Genomic DNA, 26,237 nt, shown 5'->3' on the forward strand with positions numbered 1-26,237 from the left:
GGCGCCAGTTTGAAGTCTGGTGTGTTTCAAGAGCGCTTTCTCCGTTGCAGGCTACTGTGTCGCCGATTCTGAACTTTTTGCAGGATGGTGTACACAAAGGCTTGGCCTATAATTCCCTGCGGGTGCAAGTGGCAGCATTGACCTCCCTGTGTGGCAAGGTTGAAGGTGTGTCCTTAGCTGCTCATCCAGATGTGGCACGGTTTCTTAGAGGGGTGCTTCGGCTCCGTCCTCCCTTGCGGGCACCTTGTCCAGCTTGGAACCTGGGGTTAGTATTGAAGGCCCTTCAGGGGGCTCCCTTTGAACCGCTTCGGTGTGCTTAAGAGAAAAATTTGACACTGAAGGCCGTCTTTTTAGTGGCCATTACCTCGGCGAGACGGGTGTCAGAGCTCCAGGCGCTGTCCTGTAGAGACCCTTTTCTGCAATTCTCAGAGTCAGGGGTCACGGTTCGGACCGTGCCTTCCTTCATGCCTAAGGTGGTTTCAGCGTTTCACCTAAACCAGCCTGTTTTTCTTCCCTCCTTTGTTGAGGAGGAGTTTCCAGATTCATTTGGGCAGTTGCACCTTTTGGATGTGCGCAGGACTCTGTTGCAGTATCTGCGAATTACAAATTCTTTCAGGACCTCTGATCATCTTTTTGTGCTGTTTGCAGGTCCTTGCAGAGGGTCTTCAGCGTCTAAAGCCACTATTGCCCGTTGGCTCAAAGAAGCTATCTTTTCAGCATATCTGCTGTCTGGCCGGGCTCTGCCTGAAGCCTTTAAGGCACATTCCACAAGAGCGATTTCCTCTTCCTGGGCAGAAACTGGAGCACTATCTCTTCATGAGATTTGCAGTGCTGCAACATGGGCTTCTAAGCTCTCTTTCACCCGACATTACAGGCTGGATGTGGCTTCCAGGAGGGATGCGCGTTTTGGAGCACAGGTGCTAGCGCGTGGTGTGGCTTGTTCCCACCCTATTTAGGGATTGCTTTGTTACATCCCATACGTAATGGCTTCATCTGCTTGATGACAAGGAAGGGAAAATTAGGTTCTTACCATGATAATTTTCTTTCCTTTAGTCATAGCAGATGAAGCCATGAGCCCTCCCTGTATTGCAGTGATTCTGATTTTAGGTGCTGTTCTTGTTTCCTGAAGTTATATTCCTTCCTTGGGGAGTCGGAAAACAGTCTTCAGGATTCTTGTTACAGTTATAGGAGGATGAGTTCATTCCCTCCAGTTCATGTTTTGGGAGGATGAGTTTATTCCCTCCAGGAGGATGCACGTATTCCCTCTGTTTATACAAAGTGGAGGATGAGTTAATTCCCTCCAGTTCATGTTTTGGGAGGATGAGTTTATTCCCTCCAGGAGGATGCACGTATTCCCTCTGTTTATACAAAGTGGAGGATGAGTTCATTACCTCATTTTTTGGAGTTTATGCCCTTGTAAAGGGGCCATCGTTCACTGTGAGGAAAGTTCATGTTATTTCCATTGCGGTTTGCCATACTGCTTTGGAAGCTTCAAATACTGAAGAGGCAGTGGAGCTAGCTGGCCATGAGGCACTGTGAAAAATTGAGTGCTCTCTATCTCCCCCTGCTGGTTGATGGACACAACCCATACGTAATGGCTTCATCTGCTATGACTAAAGGAAAGAAAATTATCATGGTAAGAACCTAATTTTCCCATATGGGGAAGTTCCCATGCCAGCTTGTTAGCCAGTACCTTGGCCAGCAATTTAGCCTAAAAGCACAGCAATGAAGTGGGCCTGTATGATTCAGGAAGGGTGGGATCCTTGTCCAGTTTAGGGAAAACTATAATTTGTCACCCTCAAAGAATCAGGTAACAATTTAGAATCTACAATCTCATTGAGCATCACTGTAAGAGGTTTAGCAATACCTAATACGAAAGCTTATGAAACAGCCCTATAGCCATCAGGGCCAGGCATCTTATAGCGCAACCTATTATTAATAATCCATGTGACTTCATCTGCATCCCCTCCCCCTAAACGGAGAAAAAAATCCAAAGTCCAGATATCATCCCAAGGAAATTTAAATAGCAAACCACACCCACTATCTCAACTTTGATATATCCCTTGGCCGTCAACTACGTATTCACATTTCACAAAACGCCCACAATCTCAACATCATAGAATTCCCCATTATACATCCACCCCTTCCCTCTAGTACCTTCCCAGCTTTCTCCCCCCCCCCCCCCCCCAAAACAAAAACCCCTTAAACCCAAATACAGTGCTCTCCATTTAAGTTCACGTCAGATAAGCACATGCTCTGTTTAACTGCAAGCCGTACTTCAGTCCCGTTTTTGGCGCCATCAATTTCTATGGGGACAAACCGGATTAGCGCAACACTGTTAAGTGCAAGATTCGCTTATGCATGGTTTAAGACCACTCCTCTGCAAGAAAGACTCCGCATAAGCACACGCACAGAATATGGAAGCCGATTGGCACGTGGCAAAGGGGCGGTAAATTTGAAATCTCGTTGGTTAACTGCCACAGGCAGAATAGAGTGTACACTGGAGGAGTCGTCGTCGTCATTGCGTAACTGTAAGACTTTAACACTGGCTGAATGAATAGAAGTTATTTAAAAAAATTAGAAAACAGTCAAGCATCTGTTGCTAAAGAATATGGTGTCAATCCCAGTCAAATTTCACGTATCTTGAAGCAGAAAGATCAGCTTCTGGAAGACTGTCAAAACAATACAAATCCACACAGGAAATGAAAATGGGCGGGAAAAGCTGAGGATGTAGAAGATGCTCTTCGATGGTTTTCTCAAGTCAGGAGCAGACAGTTTCCTGTCAGTGGTCCACTGCTTATGGAGAAAGCTAATCAGCTAGCTGAAAGTCTTGGACTAACTGAATTCAAAGCCATTGTTGGATGGTTAGAAAGATGGAAGGAGAGGAACAACATCAAATTCAAGATACAGTATGGTGAAAAACAAGACGCTGATGACTTTGGTACTGAAAATTGGGTTGTTTCAGTTCTTCCTACCATCTTGAACGAGTTTGCACCTCATGACATTATCAATGCTGACGAAAATGGTCTCTACTGGCGAGCGATTCCTGATGGAACACTTGCATTCAAACAAGCCAAAACTACAGGAAGTAAAATGTCGAAGGACCGACTGACGATCCTCCTTTGCTGCAATATGGATGGGAGTAAGAAATTGGAACCACTTGTCATTGGAAAGAGCAAACAGCCCCGTTGCTTCAAGAACGTTAAGCGACTTCCTGTGTCATACGAAACTAACACAAATTCATGGATGACGGGGGAAATTTGGAAGCAGTGGCTAAAGAAGTTTGGCACTAGAATGCTGGCACAAAAGCGTCAGATTTTGTTGCTTCGTGATAATTGTGCTGAACACAGTGATGATGTCAGGCTGTCTAACGTCAAGGTGGTCTTCTTGCCACCAAACACTACCTCTCTGATCCAACCTATGGATCAGGGCATAATAGCCAATTTCAAACAACATCGGGCTCTTGTGCTACGTCATCTGATGAGCGTTATGGATGACCAGACTGGTAAGGATAAACTTGCTGTTGAACTGGCTTGTAATCTATCACTGTTGGATTCCCTACATATGCAGAAAGAAGCCTGGAATCATGTTACACAGGCAACCATTGTGAACTGCTACAAGCGGGCAAGCTTTGTTAAGGATGTGGAGAGGGACGAAACAGATGCAGCTGTTGCAAACGCATCACATGAAGAGGTTATTGACATCCCAGCCGGTGTTACTGAAGAGTTTCATCACTACGTAGCTGTTGATTACAATCTACAAACAGCTGACAGCACTGATGTCGATATGCAACTACATGCAGCCAACTGCTAATGATGAAATAGGTGATGAAATGAGCAGCGAGGCACATGCTGATGAAATTCAACAACCTCCTCCTGTCACTTTTGCAAGAGCGCTGGAGAGTCTCAACACCGTACGGGCCTATCTGGAGGCCACTGGATGTCAGTGCTATGACAGTTTTTACCGTCTGGCAGACGTAGTCTATGGAACTCTCAGACACACGAGTGTACAGAGGGCTATGACTGATTACTTCAAGTAAGCCTAATGTCAGTTAATGGAGACTGTATAACGTCAGTTAACGGAGACTGTATAACGTCAGTTAACGGAGACTGTATACTGTACCTTGTTGGGCAGACTGGATGGACCGTGCAGGTCTTTTTCTGTCATCATCTACTATGTTACTATGTACATATAATAATAAACAGTACTGTACATATGTTTATCAGATGTCAAGCTTCTTTAGGTCACAATGGTTAAGTGCACGCTCCGGTTAACTGCATGTATTTCTTTGGTCCCAGACCCTTGCACTTAAGCGGATTGCACTGTACTATAAACCCCCCAACCCCTACCCTATAGTACGGTTTCATAATGCCTTTCCACCCCATATCCCCCCAATTAACCAAATTAATCTTCAGTATGGGCTTCTCCCCAACAGGCCATGAAGCAAGCAAAACTTACAGGAGAGATGAGCCTACTATTAATAGGCAAGCCAGTCCGTGCCAGGCATTATGCAAAAGAGACTTGCTTATAATATATGTCCTGTTCATGTTTTGAAATAAGACAATGTAATCTTAAGGAAGTGTAATGATTAGATACTAAGTGGGCCATCCTGTAGTCCAAAGTTCCTGGTTGAGCAAACATGTAAAAGGATGCACAGGGGATACCCCTTAAGTTGACAAAGGGGCTCATTTTCAAAACATTTAGACTTACAAAGTTCCATAGGTTACTGTGGAACTTTGTAAGTCTAAGTGCTTTGAAAATAAGCCTCATAGTGTAGTTAGGCCATACTGCAGAAGGTGCATGTAGTAATTGGAGAACAGTAGATCATATGATGACAAACCAAGTGTCAGAGTACTAATAAACCAACTGAGCTTCCATATATGATCGGTACAGTTAGAAAATCCAGCAGGATGTGAGTGTCCCAAACAATGAGAAATGGTTCCTAATCAGTTTGTGTCCATATCAAGGAGTGGCCACCACAGCTTTTGAACTAGGCTCAATTGCTGCCTATGTAAGTTAACCAAGAAAAGCCCCAAGCATCTTCAGCTGAAGAATAGAACTTAGTCTCACCAGCATGATGGATGTGCAATTTGGCAGGATAGAAAAGGGCAAATTTTATTTTTTGCTCCATGAGTTTAGAGCACACTGGATCAAACGGCCTTCATTGTTTGGTTATCTTTGCAGAGTAATTCTGAAAACACACTACTCTCCTTTTATAAGTCAGAGTGATCCCTGATCTAAGAGCTTGTAATATTGCTTGTTTATGGGTGTAGTTCAGAAGCCTGAAAATGACCACGTGAGGCCTGTCTCACCCTGGGCGCTGTACACCTACACACGTGCTCTTAATGCGCAGGGGGCCCAGCAATACGCCAGTTTGAAGGTTTGTTTTAGCCACAATTCCAAAAAGCCTCCTATCTCTTTATGTGAACATATGTTTTCAAATGGTCACTTCCCTTCCTGACATTATACTTAACCCAGTTCCTAAAAATGCCTCTGCTAAGATCGGTGAAGTCTCAAGTTATAGACCAGTGGTTTCAATCCCATTATTGACAAACTATGGAAGGTTTAGTAGCCCGACAATTAATGGATTATTTGACTCATTTCTCAGTCCTTCATGGCTCCCAATCAGGTTTCAGACCATTTTACAGCACTGAGGTGATCATAACTACTCTAAGATTCAGAAGATAAATATGCCAGGGTCAGAAAATCCTACTACTACTACAGTTTTATATGTCAAGTGCTTTCGATGTAGTAGACTTCACCATACTAATGAATCTACTTGACAACATGGGAATCAGTGGTGCAGTAGCTACCTGGTTTAATGGCTTCTTAAAAAACAGATCTTACCATGTCTGTTTGTTTATTTGTTCTTATCCAAAAACTGGTTTCGGTTCAATGTGGTTTACAGTCAGTGTTGGTGTTCAGTTGCATGCATTATGGAACATTTGAGCGTATGAGTTTCCCTTAAGAGAAACATTAAACCTTATGGATCTCAGAATGTGGCATTTCTCAAGGTTCTCTAATATCACCTATATTTAATGTTATGATTATGATGGCTCCACTTGGGAAGAAACTGAACAAAATGGGATTTAATCTGTTCGTATTTGCTGATGATGCCACTATATATGTATTCTTTTGTAATGACATCTCAGATACTGGACAAGGTTAAAAAAGGTCTGGCCCTTATGGAAAACTGGGCTACAATATTCAAGCTTAAAGTAGAGATAAAACCAAATTCCTGGTTATGTGTGGTTTGCATAATCCCACGTGGGGGGTGGGTAGGGAGGAGGAGATAGGAACAAGGGGGAGGGGTAATAATATTATTGCCAAGTAATAGTCCCATTTCTAACAAGCATTGAGATCTGGCATTGATAGGGTTGTGGTTGCTTTATGCGGTTGTAGTTTGTTCGATGATCGCTGTTAATGTAGGGAGGGGGTGGGTAGTGGGATATAATAAGTTAAACCAAAGCAAAAAATAACTTGACAGGTCGGATTGTTTTCTGTTGTATATGTTGATATTTCTTACTTGGTGTAATTATTGAAACATCTGTCTTTTCTACTTGCTGTACTGTTTTCAATAAAAACATTAACAAATAAAACTACACCACAATCTATAACTTTCCTAATTGTTAATTGTAAGCCACATTTATTTTGATAATGGTGGGATATAAGAATGAATAAATAAATCTAGAATTGTTTCAGGAAGGCCAACCAGTCTTAGGTTGGTCCAGCAAGACCTATTTTCTAGGTCATTCAGCTGATCTTCAAAGTCCTAAATTTTATCTTGCTGCTTTTGAGCCTCTTCTGCCACGTGCATGTGATCCTCTAGAGCACTAGTACATTGTTGTTATGTAACAAAGTCCTGAGACAGGCCATCCGATTTATCTTCCATATGGTCCACCTTTTCCTCTAGTTTGTGCAGTGACCTCTACAGTCCATATGGCACCTGTAGAGCCAGGCAGGCTTGGCACCACCACCATCTTGGGATCTGATACCTTAATACCATCCTTCTCTTTACGCAGAGATGTACTGGACATGATTGCTCAGCGCTCACCCCACTAGAAACTGTACACACTTTGACCCCCGATAAGGAAATCAGCAGATAAAACAGTCTAGGTGTGAGGGGGATATGAGACTTGGAAATGGGAGCTCCCTTCATTAACTGCTCCCGATCACTGTGTCCCAGAAGTCTCTTCTTAGAAATTTATTTAAACTTATCTGTTCCATTGTTTTGTGTAAGTTTTCAACATCGGCATGCAACTCCTGCTTAATGCTTGCAATCGTCAATTTTAACTCTGCCAACCATCCACACTGCTCTTTGCAGCTCGTGAGCTGCACCTCGCTCACATGTTCTGGCTGTTATTTGTAGATTACAGCCTCCACCGGCATTGGTGCCATCTTAGAGCTTACCTTCTCCGCTGGGTCTGTTGGTTGGTAAGCATATGCTTTTAGGTCTAGCTTTGTCTTTTTCTGCTCATTCTCCTGATTTGCAACAGGTCTTTCTTATCCCAAATTCTTGAGCTTTTCAGGTTTCAACAGTGCTAATTGTTGCCTATTATAGTGGGTTTGGAGGAGCTCAGTGGCTAAGGTGACATCACTTCCTTCCATCAGAACTTGTAGGATAAACTTGCATTGTTTTCAGAAGAGTAAGTGTCTATTTGGAAGATTTGTCTTTTATAGCCAGGATAACACAAGATTCAACAGACTTCTCTTTGGGGAAAATTCAGATGCGTGAAGTCAAGAGATTGGACGGGCTGAGAAAGCTACACATGGGGAAACCATTCACTGTGTCTTTGTGGTGGGGGGGGGGGGGAAGGAGAGAGGTTAAAATAGTGATTTTGCTTAAGATGGAGCATGTTATGGCAATGTTTGTCTGATGTTCAGTAAACAGATTTAAACAAAAGTGACCTGGAAGACAGCGTTCTTAGCTGCCATAACACTGGCAAAAAGCAAGCTAAGCACTGGTGCACTATCCTCCATGTACTTAATTTCTGTTGTTTCCCATCCCAAATTCCTTCTCAAGTTGGTATCAGAATTTCTTCTTCAATCAATAATCCATCCAGTCCTTTTTTTCTTAATCCACATTCCAGTTGTGCAAAAGACTGCAGATGTGCATTGTTACGCTATGCCTTGCATGGTACATAAGTATTGCCATGCTAGTACAGACCGAAGATCCATCAATCCCAGCATCCTGTTTCCAACAGTGACCAATCCATGTTACAAATACTTGGCAAGATCCCAAAACAGTACAATACATTTTTTGCTGCTTATCCTAGAAATATGCAGTGGATTTTCTCCAAGTACATAAGTAATGCCACACTGGGAAAAGACCAAGGGTCCATCGAGCCCAGCATCCTGTCCACGACAGCGTCCAATCCAGGCCAAGAGCACCTGACAAGCTTCCCAAGTCCATTTAGTAGTGGTTTATGAACTTGTCCTTTAGGAAACCGTCTAACCCCTTTTTAAACTCTGCCAAGCTAACCGCCTTCACGTTCTCTGGCAACGAGTTCGAGTTTAATTATGCGTTGGGTGAAGAAATATTTTCTCCGATTTGTTTTAAATTTACTACACTGTAGTTTCATCGCATGCCCCCTAGTCCTAGTATTTTTGGAAAGCGTGAACAGACGCTTCACATCCACCTGTTCCACTCCACTCATTATTTTATATACCTCTATCATGTCTCCCCTCAGCCGTCTCTTCTCCAAACTGAAAAGCCCTAGCCTCCTTAGTCTTTCTTCATAGGGAAGTTTTCCCAACCCCGCTATCATTTTAGTTGCCCTTCGCTGCACCTTTTCCAATTCTACTATATCTTTCTTGAGATGCGGCAACCAGAATTGAACACAATACTCAAGGTGCGGTCGCACCATGGGGTGATACAACGGCATTATAACATCCTCACACCTGTTTTCCATACCTTTTCCTAATAATACTCAACATTCTATTCGCTTTCCTAGCCGCAGCAGCACACTGAGCAGAAGGTTTCAGTGTATTATCGACGATGACACCCAGATCCCTTTCTTGGTCCGTAACTCCTAACGTGGAACCTTGCATAACTAGCTATAATTTTGGTTCTTTTTTCCCCACATGCATCACCTTGCACTTGCTCACATTAAACGTCATCTGCCATTTAGCCGCCCAGTCTCCCAGTCTCGTAAGGTCCTTCTGTAATTTTTCACAATCCTGTCGCGAGTTAACGACTTTGAATAACTTTGTGTCATCAGCAAATTTAATTACCTCGCTAGTTACTCCCATCTCTAAATCATTTATAAATATATTAAAAAGCAGCGGTCCTAGCACAAACCCCTGAGGAGAACCCCACTAGCTACCCTTCTCCATTGTGAATACTGCCCATTTAATTCCACTCTCTGTTTCCTATCCTTCAGCCAGTTTTTAATCCACAATAGGACATGTCCTCCTATCCCATGACCCTCCAATTTCCTCTGTAGCTTTTCATGAGGTATCTTGTCAAACGCCTTTTGAAAATCCAGATACACAATATCAACCGGCTCCCCTTTGTCCACGTTTGTTTACTCCTTCAAAGAATTGAAGTAAATTGGTCAGGCAAGATTTCCCCACACAAAAGCTGTGCTGACTTGGTCTCAGTAATCCATGTCCTTGGATGTGCTCTGCACCGACGTCAGCCTCAACAGTCTATAATTTCCCGGATCTCCCCTGGAACCTTTTTTGAAAACGGGTGTTACATTGGCCACCCTCCAATCTTCCGGTACCATGCTCGATTTTAAGGATAAATTGCATATCACTAACAGTAGCTCTGCAAGCTCATTTTTCGGTTCTATCAGTACTCTAGGATGAATACCATCCGGTCCAGGAGATTTGCTACTCTTCAGTTTGCTGAACTGCCCCATTACGTCCTCCAGGTTTACCGTGAAGTCAGTAAGTTTCTCAGACTCGTCCGCTTGAAATACCATTTCCGACACCGGTATCCTACCCAAATCTTCCTCAGTGAAGACCGAAGCAAAGAATTCATTCAATCTCTCCGCTAAGTCTTTGTCTTCCTTGATTGCCACTTTTACCCCTCGGTCATCCAGCGGCCCAACTGATTCTTTTGCCTGCTTCCTGCTTTTAATATACCGAAAACATTTTTTTACTATGTTTTTTTGCCTCTAATGCTATCTTTTTTTTGTAATCCCTCTTGGCCTTCTTTATCTGCGCCTTGCATTTGCTTTGACACTCCTTATGCTTCTTCTTGTTATTTTCAGACGGTTCCTTCTTCCATTTTCTGAAGGCATTTCTTTTAGCCTTAATAGCTTCCTTCACCTCACTTTTCAACCACGCCGGCTGTCTTTTGGACTTCCGTCTTTCTTTTCTAATTCGCAGAATATGTTTGGCTTGGGCCTCCAGGATGGTATTTGTGAACAGTATCCATGCCTGTTGTACAGTTTTTACCCTCTCAGTTGCACCCCTGTTTTTTTTTCACCGTTCTTCTCATTTTATCATAGTCTCCTTTTTTAAAGTTAAACGCTAACGTATTTGACTTCCTGTGTATAGGGTTGATATCAAAACTGATCATATTATGATCACTGTTATCAAGCAGCCCCAGTACCATAACGTCCCTCACCAGATCATGCGCTTCACTAAGGACCAAGTATAGAATTTTTCCTTCTCTCGTCGGCTCCTGCACCAGCTGCTCCATAAAGCTGTCCTTGATTTCATCAAGGAATTGTACATCTCTAGCATGTCCCGATGTTACATTTACCCAGTCTATATTTAGATAATTGAAGTCACCCATTATTATCACATTGCCCATTTTGTTTGCATCTCTGATTTCTTTTATCATTTCTGCATCTACCTGCTCATCCTGGTGAGGCAGATGGTAGTACACTCTGTCACCGTCCTTTTCCCTTTTATACATGGAATTTCAACCCACAATGATTCAAAAGTGTGATTTGTGTCCTGCTGAATTTGTAATCTATCTGAGTCAAGGCTCTCGTTAATATACAATGCTACCCCTCCACCAGTCCGGTCCACCCTATCACTACGATATACTTTGTACCCCGATATGACAGTGTCCCACTGGTTATCCTCCTTCCACCAGGTCTCAGTAATGCCTATTATATCCAATTTTTCATTAACTGCAATATTTTCCAACTCTCTCATCTTATTTCTTAGACTCCTAGCATTTGCATATAGACATTTCAGAGTATGTTTGTTGTTCCTATTTGCATGATGCTTAGTACTTGACACTATTGATTTGCCATCTTTTGTCTGGTCTTTAGTTGTATTTAAGGGCACCTGGCCTACCATGGTCTGTTGTGCAACCTCACTATCCATAAACCCTATCTTCCCTGTTTGTGAGGTATCCTTGCAAAATACCTTATCCCGAACTATGCGCTTTTGAGCAACTGTCAGCCTTCCCCCCCCCCCCCCCCCCCCCATTTCTAGTTTAAAAGCTGCTCTATCTCCTTTTTAAATGCCGATGCCAGCAGCCTGGTCCCACCCTGGTTAAGGTGGAGCCCATCCTTTCGGAATAGGCTCCCCCTTCCCCAGAATGTTGCCCAGTTCCTAACAAATCTAAAACCCTCCTCCCTGCCCCATCTTCTCATCCACGCATTGAGACTCCAGAGCTCTGCCTGTCTCTTGGGCCCTGTGCGTGGAATAGGTAGCATTTCAGAAAATGCTACCCTAGAGGATCTGAATTTGAGCTTTCTACCTAAGAGCCTAAATTTGGCTTCCAGAATCTCTCTCCCACATTTTCCTATATCATTGGTACCCACATATACCAAGACAGCTGACTCCTCCCCAGCACTATCTAAAATCCTATCTAGGTGACGTGTAAGGTCCGCCACCTTCACACCAGGCAGGCAAGTCACCAGGCGATCCTCACATCCACCAGCCACCCAACTATCTATATGCCTAGTGATCGAATTTTAATCCATTTTAATGGACTTTTAGGAAGCTCTCCAAACTTATTTAAACCCCGCTAAGCTTAACTGCTTTTACTACATTCTCTAGCAGTGAATTCCAGAGTTTAATTACACGTTGATTGAAGAAATATTTTCTCTGATTCATTTTAAATTTACTACTTTGTAGCTTAATTTTGTGCCCCATAGTCCTAGTATTCTTTGGAAAGAGTAAACAAGCGATTCACATCTACCCATTCCACTTCATTATTTTATAGACCTCTATCATATCTCCCCTTATCCGTCTTTTCTCCAAGCTCTGAAGAGCCCTAGCCGCTTTAGCCTTTCCTCATAGGGAAGTCATTCCATCATTTCTATCATTTTCTTCATCCTTCTTTGTACCTTTTCTAATTCCACTATATCTTATTTTGAGATGCGGTGACCAGAATTGCACACAGTATTTGAGGTGCAGTTGCACCATGGAGCAATACAAAGGCATTATAACGTCCTCGTTTTTGTTTTCCATTCCTTTCCTAATAATACCTAACATTCTATTTGCTTTCTTAGCTGCTGCCGCACACTGAGCAGAGGATTTCAATGTATCATCAACGATGACGCCTAGATCCATTTCTTAATTGGTTACTCGTAATGTGGAATCTTGCATTACCTAGCTATAATTTGGGTACCTCTTTCCCATGTGCATCACTTTGAACTTGTTCACATTAAACATCATCTGCCATTTGGATTCCCAGCTCCTTTTGCAATTTAACAACTTTGAATAACTTTGTGTTGTCAGCAAATTTAATTACCTCACTAGTTACTCCCATCTGTAGACCATGTATAAATATGTTAAAAAGCAGTGGTCCCAGCCTGCCCCCCCCCCCAACTATCTACTCTCCATTGAGAATACTGACCATTTAACCCTACTCTCTGTTTTCTATCTTTTAACCAGTTTTTAATCCACAGTAGAACACTACCTTCTATCCCATGACTCTCCAATTTCCTCGGAATGTTTCATGAGGTACTTTGCCAGATGCCTTTTGAAAATCCAGATACTCAATATTGACCGGTTCACCTTTATCCACATGTTTGTTCACTCCTTCAAAGAAGTGTAATAGATTGATGAGGCAAGATTTCCCTTCACTAACTCCATGCTGGCTTTGTCTCATTAATCCATGCTTTTAAATATGCTGTGTAATTTAGTTCTTTATAATAGTCTCCACCATTTTGCCTGGCACTGACGTCAGGCTCACCGGTCTATAATTTCCCGGATCCCCTCTGGAACCTTTTTTAAATATCAGCGTTGCATGGGCTACCCTCCAATCTTCTGGTACCTCGCTTGATTTTAAAGATAATTTACATATTACAAACAATAGTTTCACTAGTTCATTTTTCAATTCTCAGTACTCTGGGATGAATACCATCCGGTCCAGGAGATTTGCTACTCTTCAGTTTGTCAAATTGCCCCATTACATCCTCTAGGTTTATAGAGATTTCATTCAGTTTCTCCGACTCTTCAGCTTTGAATACCATATCTGGCACCGGTATCACTCCCAAATCTTCTGAAACAAAGAATTCATTTAATCTCTCCGCTATGGCTTTGTCTTCCCTGATAGCCCTTGTTACCCCTCGGTCATCTAGAGGCACAACCGATTCCTTTGCTGGCTTCTTGCTTTTAATATACCTAAAAAATTCTTACTATGTGTTTTGTCTCTAACACAATCTTTTTTTCAAAGTCCCTCTTTGCCTTCCTTATCAGCGCTTTTGTATTTGACTTGACATTCCTTATGCTGTTTCTTGTTGTTTTCAGTCGGTGCCTTCTTCCATTTTCTGAAGGATTTTCTTTTAGCTCTAATACCTTCCTTCACCTTCCTTTTTAACCATGCCTGTTATCTTTTGGTCTTCCTCGCTCCTTTTTTAATACATGGAATATCTTTGGCCTGGGCTTCTAGGATGGTATTTTTGAATAGCATCCATGCCTGGTGTAAATTTTTGACCCTTGCAGCCGCTCCTCTTAAGTTTTGGGGGGGGTTTTTCACAGTACTTCCAATTTTATCATAGTCTCCTTTTTGAAAGTTAAATGCCAGCGTATTGGATATCCTGTGTATACTTACTCCAAAGCTAATATCAAATCTGATCATATTATGATCACTGTTATCAAGCAGCCCCATCACCATTACCTCCTGCACCAGATCATGTGCTGCACTAAGGACTAGGTCTAGAATTTTTCCTTCTCTTGTCTGTTCCTGTACCAGCTGCTCCATAAAGCAATCCTTGATTTCATCAAGGAATTTTACCTCCCTAGCATGCCCTGATGTTACATTTAACCAGTCAATATCGGGGTAATTGAAATCATCCATTATTATCATGTTGCCCAGTTTGTTAGCCTCCCTAATTTCCAATAACATTTCTGCATCCGTCTGTTCATCCTGGCCAGGTGGACGGTAGTACACTCCTATCACTATTCTTTTCCCCTTTACACATGGAATTTCAATCCACAGGGATTCCAAGATGTGGTTTGTTTCCTGTAGAATTTTCAATCTATTTGATTCAAGACCTTCCCTAACATACAGTGCTACCCCTCCACCAATTCAATCCACCCCATCACTACGATATCATTTGTACCCCAGTATGAAAGTGTCCCACTGGTTATCCTCCTTCTACCAGGTCTCAGAGATTCCTATTATATCTAATTTTTCATTTAGTGCAATATATTCTCCCATCTTATTTCTTAGGCTTCTGGCATTTGCATATAGACATTTCAAACTGTTGTTCCTATTTACATCATGCTCAGTACTTGACTGTATTAAATTGCAGTCTTTTGATTTTGATTTTTGTTTTAGGACACCTGATCTACTACGGTATCTTTTGTAACCTATTGGGACACCCTATCTTCCCTGTTATGGTGATATCTTTAAAAGATAACCTCATTTAAAACCATGCACTTTTGAGCGACTGTCAGCCTTCCCCCAGTCTCTAGTTTAAAAGCTGCTCTATCTCCTTTTTAAACGCCAATGCCAGCAACCTGGTCCCACCCTGTTTAAGGTGGAGCCCATCCTTTCGGAATAGGTTCCACCTTCCCCAGAATGTTGTCCAGTTCCTAACAAATCTAAAACCCTCCTCCCTGCACCATCATTTCATACACGCATTGAGACTTCGGAGCTCTGCCTGTCTCTTGGGCCCTGCGCGTGGAACGGGTAGCACTTCAGAAACTGATACCCTAGAGGTTCTGGATTTGAGTTTTCTACCTAAGAGCCTAAATTTGGATTCCAGAATCTCTCAAGTGACTCGACACAGCTGCTGTGTTTCGGCGCCTATGCGCCTGCCTCAGGAGTCTACAAAACATGTAAAAACTAAAATAAACACGATATTAAAAGGACAAAGAACATATATAATGAGGACGTTATAATGCCTTTGTATCGCTCCATGGTGCGACCGCACCTCGAATATTGTGTTCAATTCTGGTCACCGCATCTCAAAAAAGATATAGTGGAATTAGAAAAGGTGCAGAGAAGGGTGACGAAAATGATAAAGGGGATGGGATGACTTCCCTATGAGGAAAGGTTAAAGCGACTGGGGCTCTTCAGCTTGGAGAAAAGCCGGCTGAGGGGAGATATGATGGAGGTCTATAAAATAATGAGTGGAGTGGAATGGATAGATGTGAAGCGTCTGTTTACGCTTTCCAAAAATACTAGGACTAGGGGGCATGCGATGACGCTACAATGTAGTAATGTACAGTAATGTACATTGCTACAATGTAGTAATGTACAGTACAGTACTCCAAAGAGGGTGAGATTGAGGCCTCAAAAACAAGTCCTCAGATCACTAGGAGTCAAAAGAAACTTAAATGATAACATTATCAGAATTTGTTTAAAAAATTGCTTTGACCATTGTCTTTTATTCTGTAATTTTCTTAACTTGTTAAAGAGATAAAGTGCAAATGTATTAAATAGTTTTGTACTTTTTAAAGTCAGTTTGATTTGTTTCTTTTAAAGAGAGAAAAAAAGAGAAGAAAAAGAGAAGAAACGTTCTAAGACTCCACCTAAAAGCTATAGCACAACCAGACGATCTAGAAGCTCAAGCAGGTAAATTCCATTCACTAGCTAGAGTGCAGCTTTTAACTTCAGAATTAAAAAAGAAGTATAAGATTTATTTGTGTAGAGCTGTAAATTGTTGGGTATACAAGTTGTATGAATGGTCACAACAATAGATCATACCCTAATGAAGGTCTTCATTGTGTCCTTGGCCTGTTTATTTATGCATGTATATGGGGGGGGGGGGGGGGTAGCTGATGTAGTTATGAAGACTGATCTGCTATCCACCTATCCACTTGTACTCCTTTTGTAAAGAGAGAATAAAATGGTAGCTATCGGAGCACAGTTTGGGAAACAGTCTGTTGACCATATAATGTGAGCTCTTTATGGAGTTCACAAAGCATAATTTTAATACACTGTAGATCACATATAATGCAGACATTGGGGTCCAAGATACTTGACTGTTTTACAAGTGAATCTGTTATATAAGGTCTACAATGTAGTATGCAATAACAAAAGGGGAAGTGTCCAAACCTTGACTGCATTATAAACTTTTAGTTTTACTGTTTATTCATGAGCTAACTCGTCTTCATATCATTTCTGCTGTTGATGATATCACTTGTGCCTCTAATACAAAAATATTTGTGGTAATGAATAGTTACCTTAGATACTGGATTTTAACAAGTAGTAGATATGTCAGATATATAAAACTCATAAATCTTAAGTAATCTAATCTGACAAGCAAGTTTCATGCAGCTTTGCTGCGCATGATGTGCACAAGCTGGCTGCAAGTGTATATAGATCCTAAAAAAGTTTCCTATTGGGATCCTCTTGGATCTTATTCATGTCCTGAAAATTTGGTATGGATAGGGGAAGTGTACCCAAGGTATTAGGGAAGGACACACACATCCCTTTCTCCTGGCACACTTCCATTTGAAGCTAGGCTAAAAAATGACAACTAGACAAACATTTGATAAAATACTTTCACTATGTTCTCACTTGACGTTTTAGTTTGCCTAGAGTTTGATGTGTACATTTCTAAAATAGAAAAAAGTCATCACACCAGATGTAAGTGATACATTTTTATTGGACTAACTCAGAATTCCTATGACTAGTAGAGATGTCTGCTTCCTTCATCATCAGTGATAGCTAGTCAAAGATTACACAATTTGCCCAGTAAAATGTTATCACCCGCCACCTAAAAGATGACAGGTTACAGTTTCATATCTTTTTTTAATTGGGATAATTAAGTATATCTTTGACTATCTATCTCTAACCTGAAGAAGGAAGCAAGAAAGCATACCACTTTACAGCTAGTCAGTTATTATGAATTAGATCAATAAAAGTGTGCTGTATCTTGTTTGACTCTTATTTCTACATATTCAAGTGGACTAACATGGCAGCTATAGTACTTCAAATAGAAAATAATGCATGTCAAGGCGATAATATTTCTCTTAGTGAATGAGATTTTAGAGTAACTCGGAGGCTGATTTGTAGAAAATTATCAAGCAGTGTATCGAAACTTTGGCTGGCCATTCTGATTTAATTATTTGGCACATATATATGAAATGCATTATCTGTAATTTATCATGATCCAGCAGTTTTAAGCAAAAATATTTAATGAGCAAGTTCCTGCTAAAAGCAAGAATTATGAACATTTTTTTTTTAACTAATAGGCTTTCACTATCTTGTAGAGACAGACGCCGCAGAAGAAGCAGGAGCGGAACACGGTCACCTAAGAAAACAAGGTCACCTAAAAGAAAAATGTCACGCTCACCATCTCCTAAAAGGTCTGTATAATAGCAAACGCTTGCTCCATTGACATCTTTTGTTTGTGACATCTCAAAGTACAGAACAAAATATTTATTTTAACTGCATCAGTGCACTTTATTTTTCTTTTTATAAGAGTCACAGTTTCTCTTCCCTTTTGCACCAGTCCTAGTGATGTAGTATGAGGTGTTAGATGTGATGGATCTAATTTGCTGCTTCTAATATGACCAGACAGGACCGAAACACCACAGAAGGAAAGTTACCTGCCTGATACTGGTAGGCTACTACAGTGGTTCTAAAAGAATTGGTTACTGTTTAGACAGGACATTAATCTTAAGTAGCTAGATGAAGGTGGAAGGTTTGTGGGACAAAGAAAAGACATTAATTAAGGCGTTTTGTGGCTTTGCTTTTTGGGTTCTTTAGTTAAGACACCAGGATGTAAAAAATTGGAGTAGTGACCAAGATAAATAGGTGATAAATTTTGTTAGCTATCATTTTTAGCTGGTGCTAAACGCTGAAACACTCATAGGAATATAATGTGCATCTCAAGTATCTGATATCATTTCCATGAACATGCTGAAAAATCAATTCCATATATGGGATGAGATTTATTTAGATTCAGCTTATGCCTTTTTATTAGGGATGTGCATTCATTACTGCATATTTGGGTTTTTTTTTAATTATTATATAAATTAAATTATATAGTGCTGGGCAGACTTATACGGTCTGTGCCAGAGCCAGTGGTTCGGAGGCGGGGCTGGTGGTTGGGAGGCGGGGATAGTGCTGGGCAGACTTATACGGTCTGTGCCCTGAAGAGCACAGGTACAAATCAAAGTAGGGTATACACAAAAAGTAGCACACCTGAGTTGTCTTGTTGGGCAGACTGGATGGACCGTGCAGGTCTTTTTTCTGCCGTCATCTACTATGTTACTATATTTATTTATCATTATTACAACTAATTACACAAGCACATCACTTGTAAATGAAAAATTCCACTATTACAATTAAATCCTGCAAAGTTAGTCAATAAATGAAATAACAAATTCTATAGCTTCATAAAAGTCCACAAAAGGAGTCCAGTATTCATACACTGGAGAGAAAAAAAAAGGAAAAGATAATCTATTTAAATTAAATTTAAGTACAGGCATGTTTCAATTTGGGTATCACAGGAGCTCTTTTAGCTGTTATAAAGGAAGACAGTTGAGCAGGATCAAAATACACATATTTCACAGATTGATAGGTAATCAAACATTTACATGGGGTATTTAAGATAGAATGTAACACCCAACTGAAGTGTCTCTTCATTTGCAAAAATGTTTGTCGTCGTTTTTGTGTTTCCCTCGCAAGGTCTGGAAGAACACGGGTTTGTAAACCTCGAAAGGTTTTTTTCTTTTTTCTGGAAGAATTTCTTTAGAATCCAGACCTTATCAGAAGGTAACACTACTGTAGCCAGTAAAGTAGTAGCTGTTGTTTGCTCTTTATCTGACATTTCAAGCAAAGCTGAAACATCAAGTGGTTGGTCATTTTGAATATTATGTCTTTGTTGATTTTCTAAACCTTTCACTGGGATATAAAAAAAACCTGTGAAAACGGTGGTATGTCTTTATCTTCTATCTCTAACACTTCTTTAAAGTAATTCTTCAACATTTCTCTCGGAGAGGTTAGTGGTTGTCGAGGAAAATTAATAAAACGTAAATTATTACTTCTCGAATTATTCTCTAACATTTCTGATTTTCTCCTCAAATTAACCAAGTCTTTAAGCGCATAGTCATTTGTAATATCTGCATCTGTGAGGAATCTTTTTCCTGTTTAACAAGATCTATTTTAAGTGATTTCACATCATTTTCAATTTCCTTTACTTTCCCATCTAATACCACAACTTCATCATTTATTTTCCTCATCTGGGGACATAAAGTTTTCCCCAGTTCGGCAATCAGCAGCCACAAATTATCTAATGTCACTTCTTTTGGTTTTTGAAAAAGTTTTGGAAGTGCGGTATTCTCAACTGCTTCGTGTGAAACATGTATCTCACCTTCCGCTGTCTCGTTTCTCCTCCTGAGATTTTTTCGACGTGTGTGCAGGCAGGGAGGGAGTTAAACCTCCTCCCAGCTTCTCCGCTATAGCTACAACTGCTTCCCGTCCAGGCCCACCCTGTAATGCTTCGCTGTTTAGGGCGGCGGACGCTGCCAACGGAGAACTGCTTCCCACGGGCTAAGGAGGAGGAGCCCTTCCGTCGGGGCTTAGCGAAACTTCCAGTTAAGGGTGCAGCTCATGGTCTCCAGTCCTGGGCTGCTCCAGCGAACCGCTCACCGACGGTAGTAACGAACTCTGGGCTCTCTGCAGGTACGAATCTATCAAGCCAGAAGGGATTGGAGGTCTTTGCTGCTGGGCTGCAGTAGCAGCAGCTCTGCCCCTTCGGCATTTTCAAGAGGTAAATCGTAGGTAAAAGAAGGACTGCAGGAGCTCTGAAACACGTCTGTCTCAATCGGCGGCCATCTTGGACTTCTCCTTGCATATTTGGTTTTTATAGTGTGGACTTAAGTTGATTTATTTGCATTGTAAACATTGATTTAAGGCATGTTATTTCCATTGTAAACAGCAGCCACTATTTTTTAGAACCACTTCAGTGAAAAGTCAGTAGTAGTATACCAATATCGGGCAGCTAACAACTTCCCTTCCCCTGTAATGTTTCAGTGCTGTCTGACCAAATTGGAATCAAACCAGATTTATCACATACATAACACTGGTGTATACAAAAAAAATCAATCTGTATTAAGTCAGGGCCCTGTTTGCTAAGCTGCGCTGTTAGTATTCTAGCGTTAATGCAAGCTAAGAGTCACCCATATATTCCTATGGGTGTGTCTAGTGTTAGCACGTGTTAATTTTTAGCAAGTGCTAAAAATGCTAGCACACCTTAGTAAACAGGGCCCTTAGTGCATGTTAGTTATATTATTCATTAACATTCTTATTAAAACATGTGAAAAGAATTGGAAAACATTTCAGAAGTCAGGAGGTTAAAAGCCCAAATGTGCAAAGGACAAACATTTTTGGTTCATCAGCACTTTTACATTTGTAGTTCAATATGTTATATTCAGGTATAATGTATATTTTCCTGTCCCTAGAAGGTTTACTCTCTAAGGCCTCATTTACAAATATGCATTAACCTCTTAATGCATAGTAATGTGAGATAAGCATGTAGTTAGAAAACACACCTCACTGAGAATAGAGCTTGCATTATTTAGCATAGATTAGGGTTGCAAATTTAGCGCATTAAATCTTTAATGTACACCATAATTTTTAATCTCAATTAACACAGAAGGTAGAGGGTTGAGGTGGGAAGCAGGGTAGGGGTTTTGGATGGGTCTAAGTTTGTGTCAGAGGCAGTGTAGAGTGAAGTGACTTTCAGATGATCACAAGGAGCCTCAGTTGGATTAGAACTCTGGTTTCCCTGGTCCTCAGCCTGGTATTCTAACCATTATGTTTGCATTCCAATCAAAGATGTTGATTTATGGACCATTCACTTGGTACAGTTGGTAAAGGTTTAGGCACTAATGAGAAATTCCTAATTGTCTTCTCCAGACCATTCCCGACGAATGGGTACTATGCACTCCTACAAGCAGAAGGAGACTGAGAATTATTGAGCAGTGCTCCTGTATAAGGGACTGTGCAACCCTTTGTGCGCTCTAGACATTTTCCTTGGTTGTGTGAGGTCCCTTTAGTCATTTTTCTTCCAGAGAGCAAGTAGAGACAGATCCCCATGGTACTTTTATTTATTTATTTGTTGCATTTTCCCACCTATTTGCAGACTCAATGTGGCTTACAATAATACATCCTGACAATCGCTAATCAAGAGTAGATAAAACAATTGGTTATATAAAGAACAAGTGTAACATAATGGATATAATCAATAAATCAGAAAATAGACAGATTATCCAATTCGATAAATCAGAAAACAGATTTTCTAGTAAGTAGTGATGTGTTGGAGTTCCTATTATTGATTATTATGGTAAGTCTTGTTAAAAAGGTACGTCTTTATTGATTTTTGAAAGTTGATAAGGTCGTGAATATTTTTTAGGTCAAGTGGTAATGTATTCCACAGCTGAGTGCCAATGTAAGAAAAGCAGGACGCATGAACTAATTTGTATTTTAAACCTTTACAACTAGGGAAGTGGAGTCCCAAGAATGTCCATGCTGATTTTTTAGCATTCCTGGGAGGTAAATCAATAAGGTCTGTCATGTATAACGGAGCATTTCCATGAATGATTTTATGAACCAGTGTGCAAACTTTGAACACAGAACGTTCCTTAACTGGGAGCCAATGGAGCTTCTCTCTTAGGGGCTTTGCACTTTCGTATTTTGACATTCCAAAAATGAGCCTAGCTGCGGTATTCTGGGCTGTCTGAAGTTTCTTGATGATATGCTCTTTACAGCCAGTATACAACGCATTGCAATAATCTAGATGGCTCAACACCATTGATTGTACAAGGTTGCAAAAAAATGCCTCTAGGGAAGAAAGGTTTTAGTCTTCTGAGTTTCCACATTGATTGAAACATCTTCCTAGTTGTATTCTTAACATGGCATTCAAGTGTGAGATTACGATCAATGGTTACTCCAAGAATCTTCAAAGTGTCTGAGACAGGAAGGGAAAAGTTTGGAGTGGTTATGGATGTGAATTCGTTTGTATTAAATTGTGATGTAAGTATAAGACATTGTGTTTTTTTCAGCGTTAAGTTTTAATTGGAGAGGTGTGGTAGCCATGTTAGTCCACTCTTAAAGGTTATCAATAGAAATCAAACAGAATAAAACATGGAAAAGAAAATAAGATGATACCTTTTTTATTGGACATACCAGACCAAACCTCTAAAATACTACCGGTACATCGATGACATTTTTATGATTTGGACGGAGGGGGAAGAAACTCTGAAACAATGTTACTATTCCTTCAATACATACCATCCTACAATCAGATTCAAAATTGACTACTCCCCAGAAAAAGTCAATTTTTTGGACACCACAGTCTCAATCAGTGATGGCTGTATACAAACATCTATATACAAGAAACCCACAGACAGATGCAGCTACTTCCACAACTCCAGCTTCCACCCTTCACATACAAAAAGATCCATTATTTACAGCCAAGCCACAAGATACCACCGTATCTGCTCGGACCCAGAGGATAGAGACAGACACCTTGAAACCCTGACTGCATCCTTCAAACAGGCTACAACCCCAAAATAATCTCCAAGAATATTGCCTCCTCCCTCAAAACACCCAGGGAAAATCTGCTACAGTACAAAGAAAAAAAAGCCAACGACAGAATTCCCCTTGTAGTGACGTACAACCCAGAGCTGGAGAAACTGAGGAAAATCATAAGAGACCTACAGTCACTACTTCAGGAAGATGAATTACTGAAAGAGATATTCCCATCCCCACCAGTGCTGGCCTTCCGACAGCCACCAAATTTAAAACACAAGCTGATCAGAAGTAAACTTCCAACACAGACGGAAAAAGAAAAGGGCACGTTCCCGTGTAACACAGCCAGCTGCAAACTATGCCAAAACATTTCACAAGAGCCCACAGTCATTCACAAAGGAAAAATATTCAACATAAAGGACTATTTTACATGCTCATTTTCCAGTGTGGTATATATCATTCAGTGTAAGAAATGTAACGAAGGATGCTATATTGGAGAAACAGGCCAGATGCTTAAGACAAGATTCAATCTACACAGACATCACATGAAAATAGCCAGTGCCAGTCAGGCCCCCACCCCTGTGGACCAACACTTCACAAGACCAGAACACTGCACCAGTGATTTCACAGTAAGAATACTGAAAGGTAATTTTAAAACAATACAGGAATGTAAGACCTTTGAAATAAGAATGATTGAATATTTTGACACCCAACAAACAGGACTTAATAAGGATCTGGGTTTTCTAACCCATTATAAAACATAAAGCTGTATTTCTCTATTTATTTCTCTGTTTATTACCCTCCTCTCACCTACCAACACCCATTCTGTTAGAATATCAATGAAATGCTTTGATGTCCCCATGCATACCCCCACCCTCCCACTCTGTCAGACAGTCAAAGTAATGCTTTGATGTTTCTCTCATATATACTATCCGCTACCTCATTTGCTTATTTCCGATCTGAGGAAGAAGGGCAACCTTCGAAAGCTAATCAAGAAATGTATTAAGTTATGTCCAATAAAAAAGGTGGTATCTTATTTTCTTTTCCATGTTTTATTTTGTTTGATTTCTATTGATAAGTTTTAATTGAAAATCATTCGCCCATGAATTCATAATTTGGAAGCTGTGGTTGATATCATCCGTAATTTCCGATAGATTGTTTGAACGGGATATAGATCGTTATATCATCTGCATATATGTACGGAATAAGACCTTCACTGGATAATATCTTGGCTAGGGGCGTCATGATTAAGTTGAAGAGGGTCGGGGAGAGTGGAGATCCCTGGGGAACTCCGCATTCCGGTATCCATAGAGCTGACGTATTCGAGTTAAATTTTACTTGGTAAGATGCTGTAGTTAAAAAAAAAAACCTCTAAACCAATTGAGAACGTTCCCTCCAATTCCGAAGTAATCCAGAATATTTAATAAAATTTTGTGGCTTATGTCGAATGCACTGGACATGTCAAATTGTAGAAGGGAGTATGTTATTGCCGGTTGCTACAGATCGTTTGAATTTATTGAGAAGAGTGGTTAATACTGTTTCGATACAGTGGTAAGACCGAAATCCTGATTGAGAATCATGGAGAATTGAAAATTTATCTAGGTATTTAGTGAGTTGTTTGGTCACCATGCCTTCCATTAGCTTGGTTATCAGGAAAATAGATGCTACTGGGCGGTAATTGGTTAAGTCATCTGCGTTTTTCTTTGGATCCTTGGGTATAGGGGTGAGTAGAATATTTCCTTTATCTTTTGGGAATAGTCCATTTTGTAACATATAATTCATATGTAACATGAGGTACGTGTAACTTTTCACATCTGGTCATGAAATTCCCTTTAGAAATACAGGGCTTTTACTAAATTGTTTGTCATCCTGAGCTGTTTAACAGGCAGCTTTTTTTTTTTCTTTTTTAACTTCTTTTGCCCCCCCCCCCCCCTTTTTTTAAATTTAGTTGATTCTTCCCTGATGTAACTGAGATGAAGGCCACTGTGTTCAAGTAGTGTCCTGAATGTGACAGAAATATGTCTTTCAGATCATCACAGAGTTTCTTCGAGGACAAACAGGCTTCCAATTCTCGCAAGTGGGTAGACGATCTGCATTGCCCAGTATTTTGCATGTTAGCCAGCATAGAAAAAAATTATGAGAGCCTTCTGCACATGCGCGGAGTGCCTTCTCACCCACAGCACTTCCGCTTCACTTTAGTTTCTTTCTTTCCACGAGAGGAAGCAGCTTTGCTCATCGTTGCTCTTCACATGCCTGGGAAGAGCCTTAACCGCGTTTTCAGCATTTGTTTCTTGTGTTTTCTTTCATTACTGTTTAGCAAAATTAGAGGATTTTTTTTTTTTTAATTATTTGGCCCACGTTTAAGTTTTCTTTATTTTTTAATCACAGGCCCACATTTAGGCCTGTTTGGACTGGTCTCTTCTTTTTTTTTTTTTTGTGCCTTTTTCTGTTTTTTAGGCACAATTGCGACTTTTGATTTTGCCGGAGCCATTTTCCCTTTCATGTCATCGAAGACTCGCAGTGGCTTCAAGCATTGCTTCCGGTGCAACTGGCCATCTCGGTTACTGATACACATTCTTGGTGTATTCAGTGCCTTGGGCTCGACCATAGCCCGGCAAATTGTATCCTTTGCCTTTGTATGAAGAAAGGATGCAAATTTTCCGAGAGGCTCAACGAGAAACTTTTTGGTGCTCAATCCGGTTCTTCGGCGTCGACATCAAAGGAAGAATCGGTGTCTGGTGTCGAGGTAGGGATGGCTGCTGTGGGCAGTGAGGCATTGAGTGGGTCTCCACCTGCCTCGAGGCCTGCTATGCAGGCCCCCCGGGACAGACCATCGTCGGACCTGACAAAGAGGCGACACGAGGATTCAATGTCCTCATCGGCACTGAGGCATTTGGATGAAGTGCCATTGGGCGAAGGCCAAGAAGCACCAACACGATCTCTTTCGACTTACTGTGTGTCGGCGCTGGGAGGACTGCTCCCTCTCTATCCAAGACATGCCGATGCGTCTTTCTCCCAGCAACTGAGATCCTGCTCCTGCACCCCAGGTCAGTTCGGCAACCTGTCCCCACACCGGCCTTCCAGCCTTTACCGATGGCTGCTCTTGACGAGCGTATGCAGGCCTTGCTCCCAGGAGTCTTGGAGGGGTTGAAGCAGCGATGTGCATCAGGGGTGTCTGCACCTGCCATGCCTTCCACTGCGGCCCCACCTGGCCCTCAGCCCGCGGTATGGCCTCTGGCACCGGCGCCGCTTTCTGCTCCGGTGTCGATTGCCACCCAGGCCGGTTCTCCTTCAACGTGGAGGAAGCTTCACTGGAATCGAGGTTGGAGCCGACTCCTCGACACCACTCCTGAGGACATGGGTCCTCCACGTCGAGGCA

The 26,237-nt window shown here is 41.2% G+C and overlaps 1 protein-coding gene across 7 annotated transcripts in view; it reads left to right on the top strand.

The window, feature by feature from the left end:
- The window catches only part of SRSF11 (serine and arginine rich splicing factor 11), a 202,495-nt gene that overhangs the window by 161,912 nt on the left and 14,346 nt on the right, over positions 1–26,237 (top strand). For 4 of the 7 annotated variants that reach the window (XM_030205240.1, XM_030205241.1, XM_030205245.1 and 1 more), the window contains 2 exons: positions 15,857–15,946; positions 17,572–17,685. In XM_030205240.1, coding sequence (XP_030061100.1) covers positions 15,857–15,946; positions 17,572–17,685 — 204 coding nt within the window. The remainder of the gene's footprint in view (positions 1–15,856; positions 15,947–17,571; positions 17,686–26,237) is intronic. The other 3 variants (XM_030205242.1, XM_030205243.1, XM_030205244.1) reach the window with 1 other exon arrangement.

This window comes from Microcaecilia unicolor, chromosome 6, assembly GCF_901765095.1.
Source record: "Microcaecilia unicolor chromosome 6, aMicUni1.1, whole genome shotgun sequence".
In the NCBI taxonomy this organism is placed as follows: domain Eukaryota; kingdom Metazoa; phylum Chordata; class Amphibia; order Gymnophiona; family Siphonopidae; genus Microcaecilia; species Microcaecilia unicolor.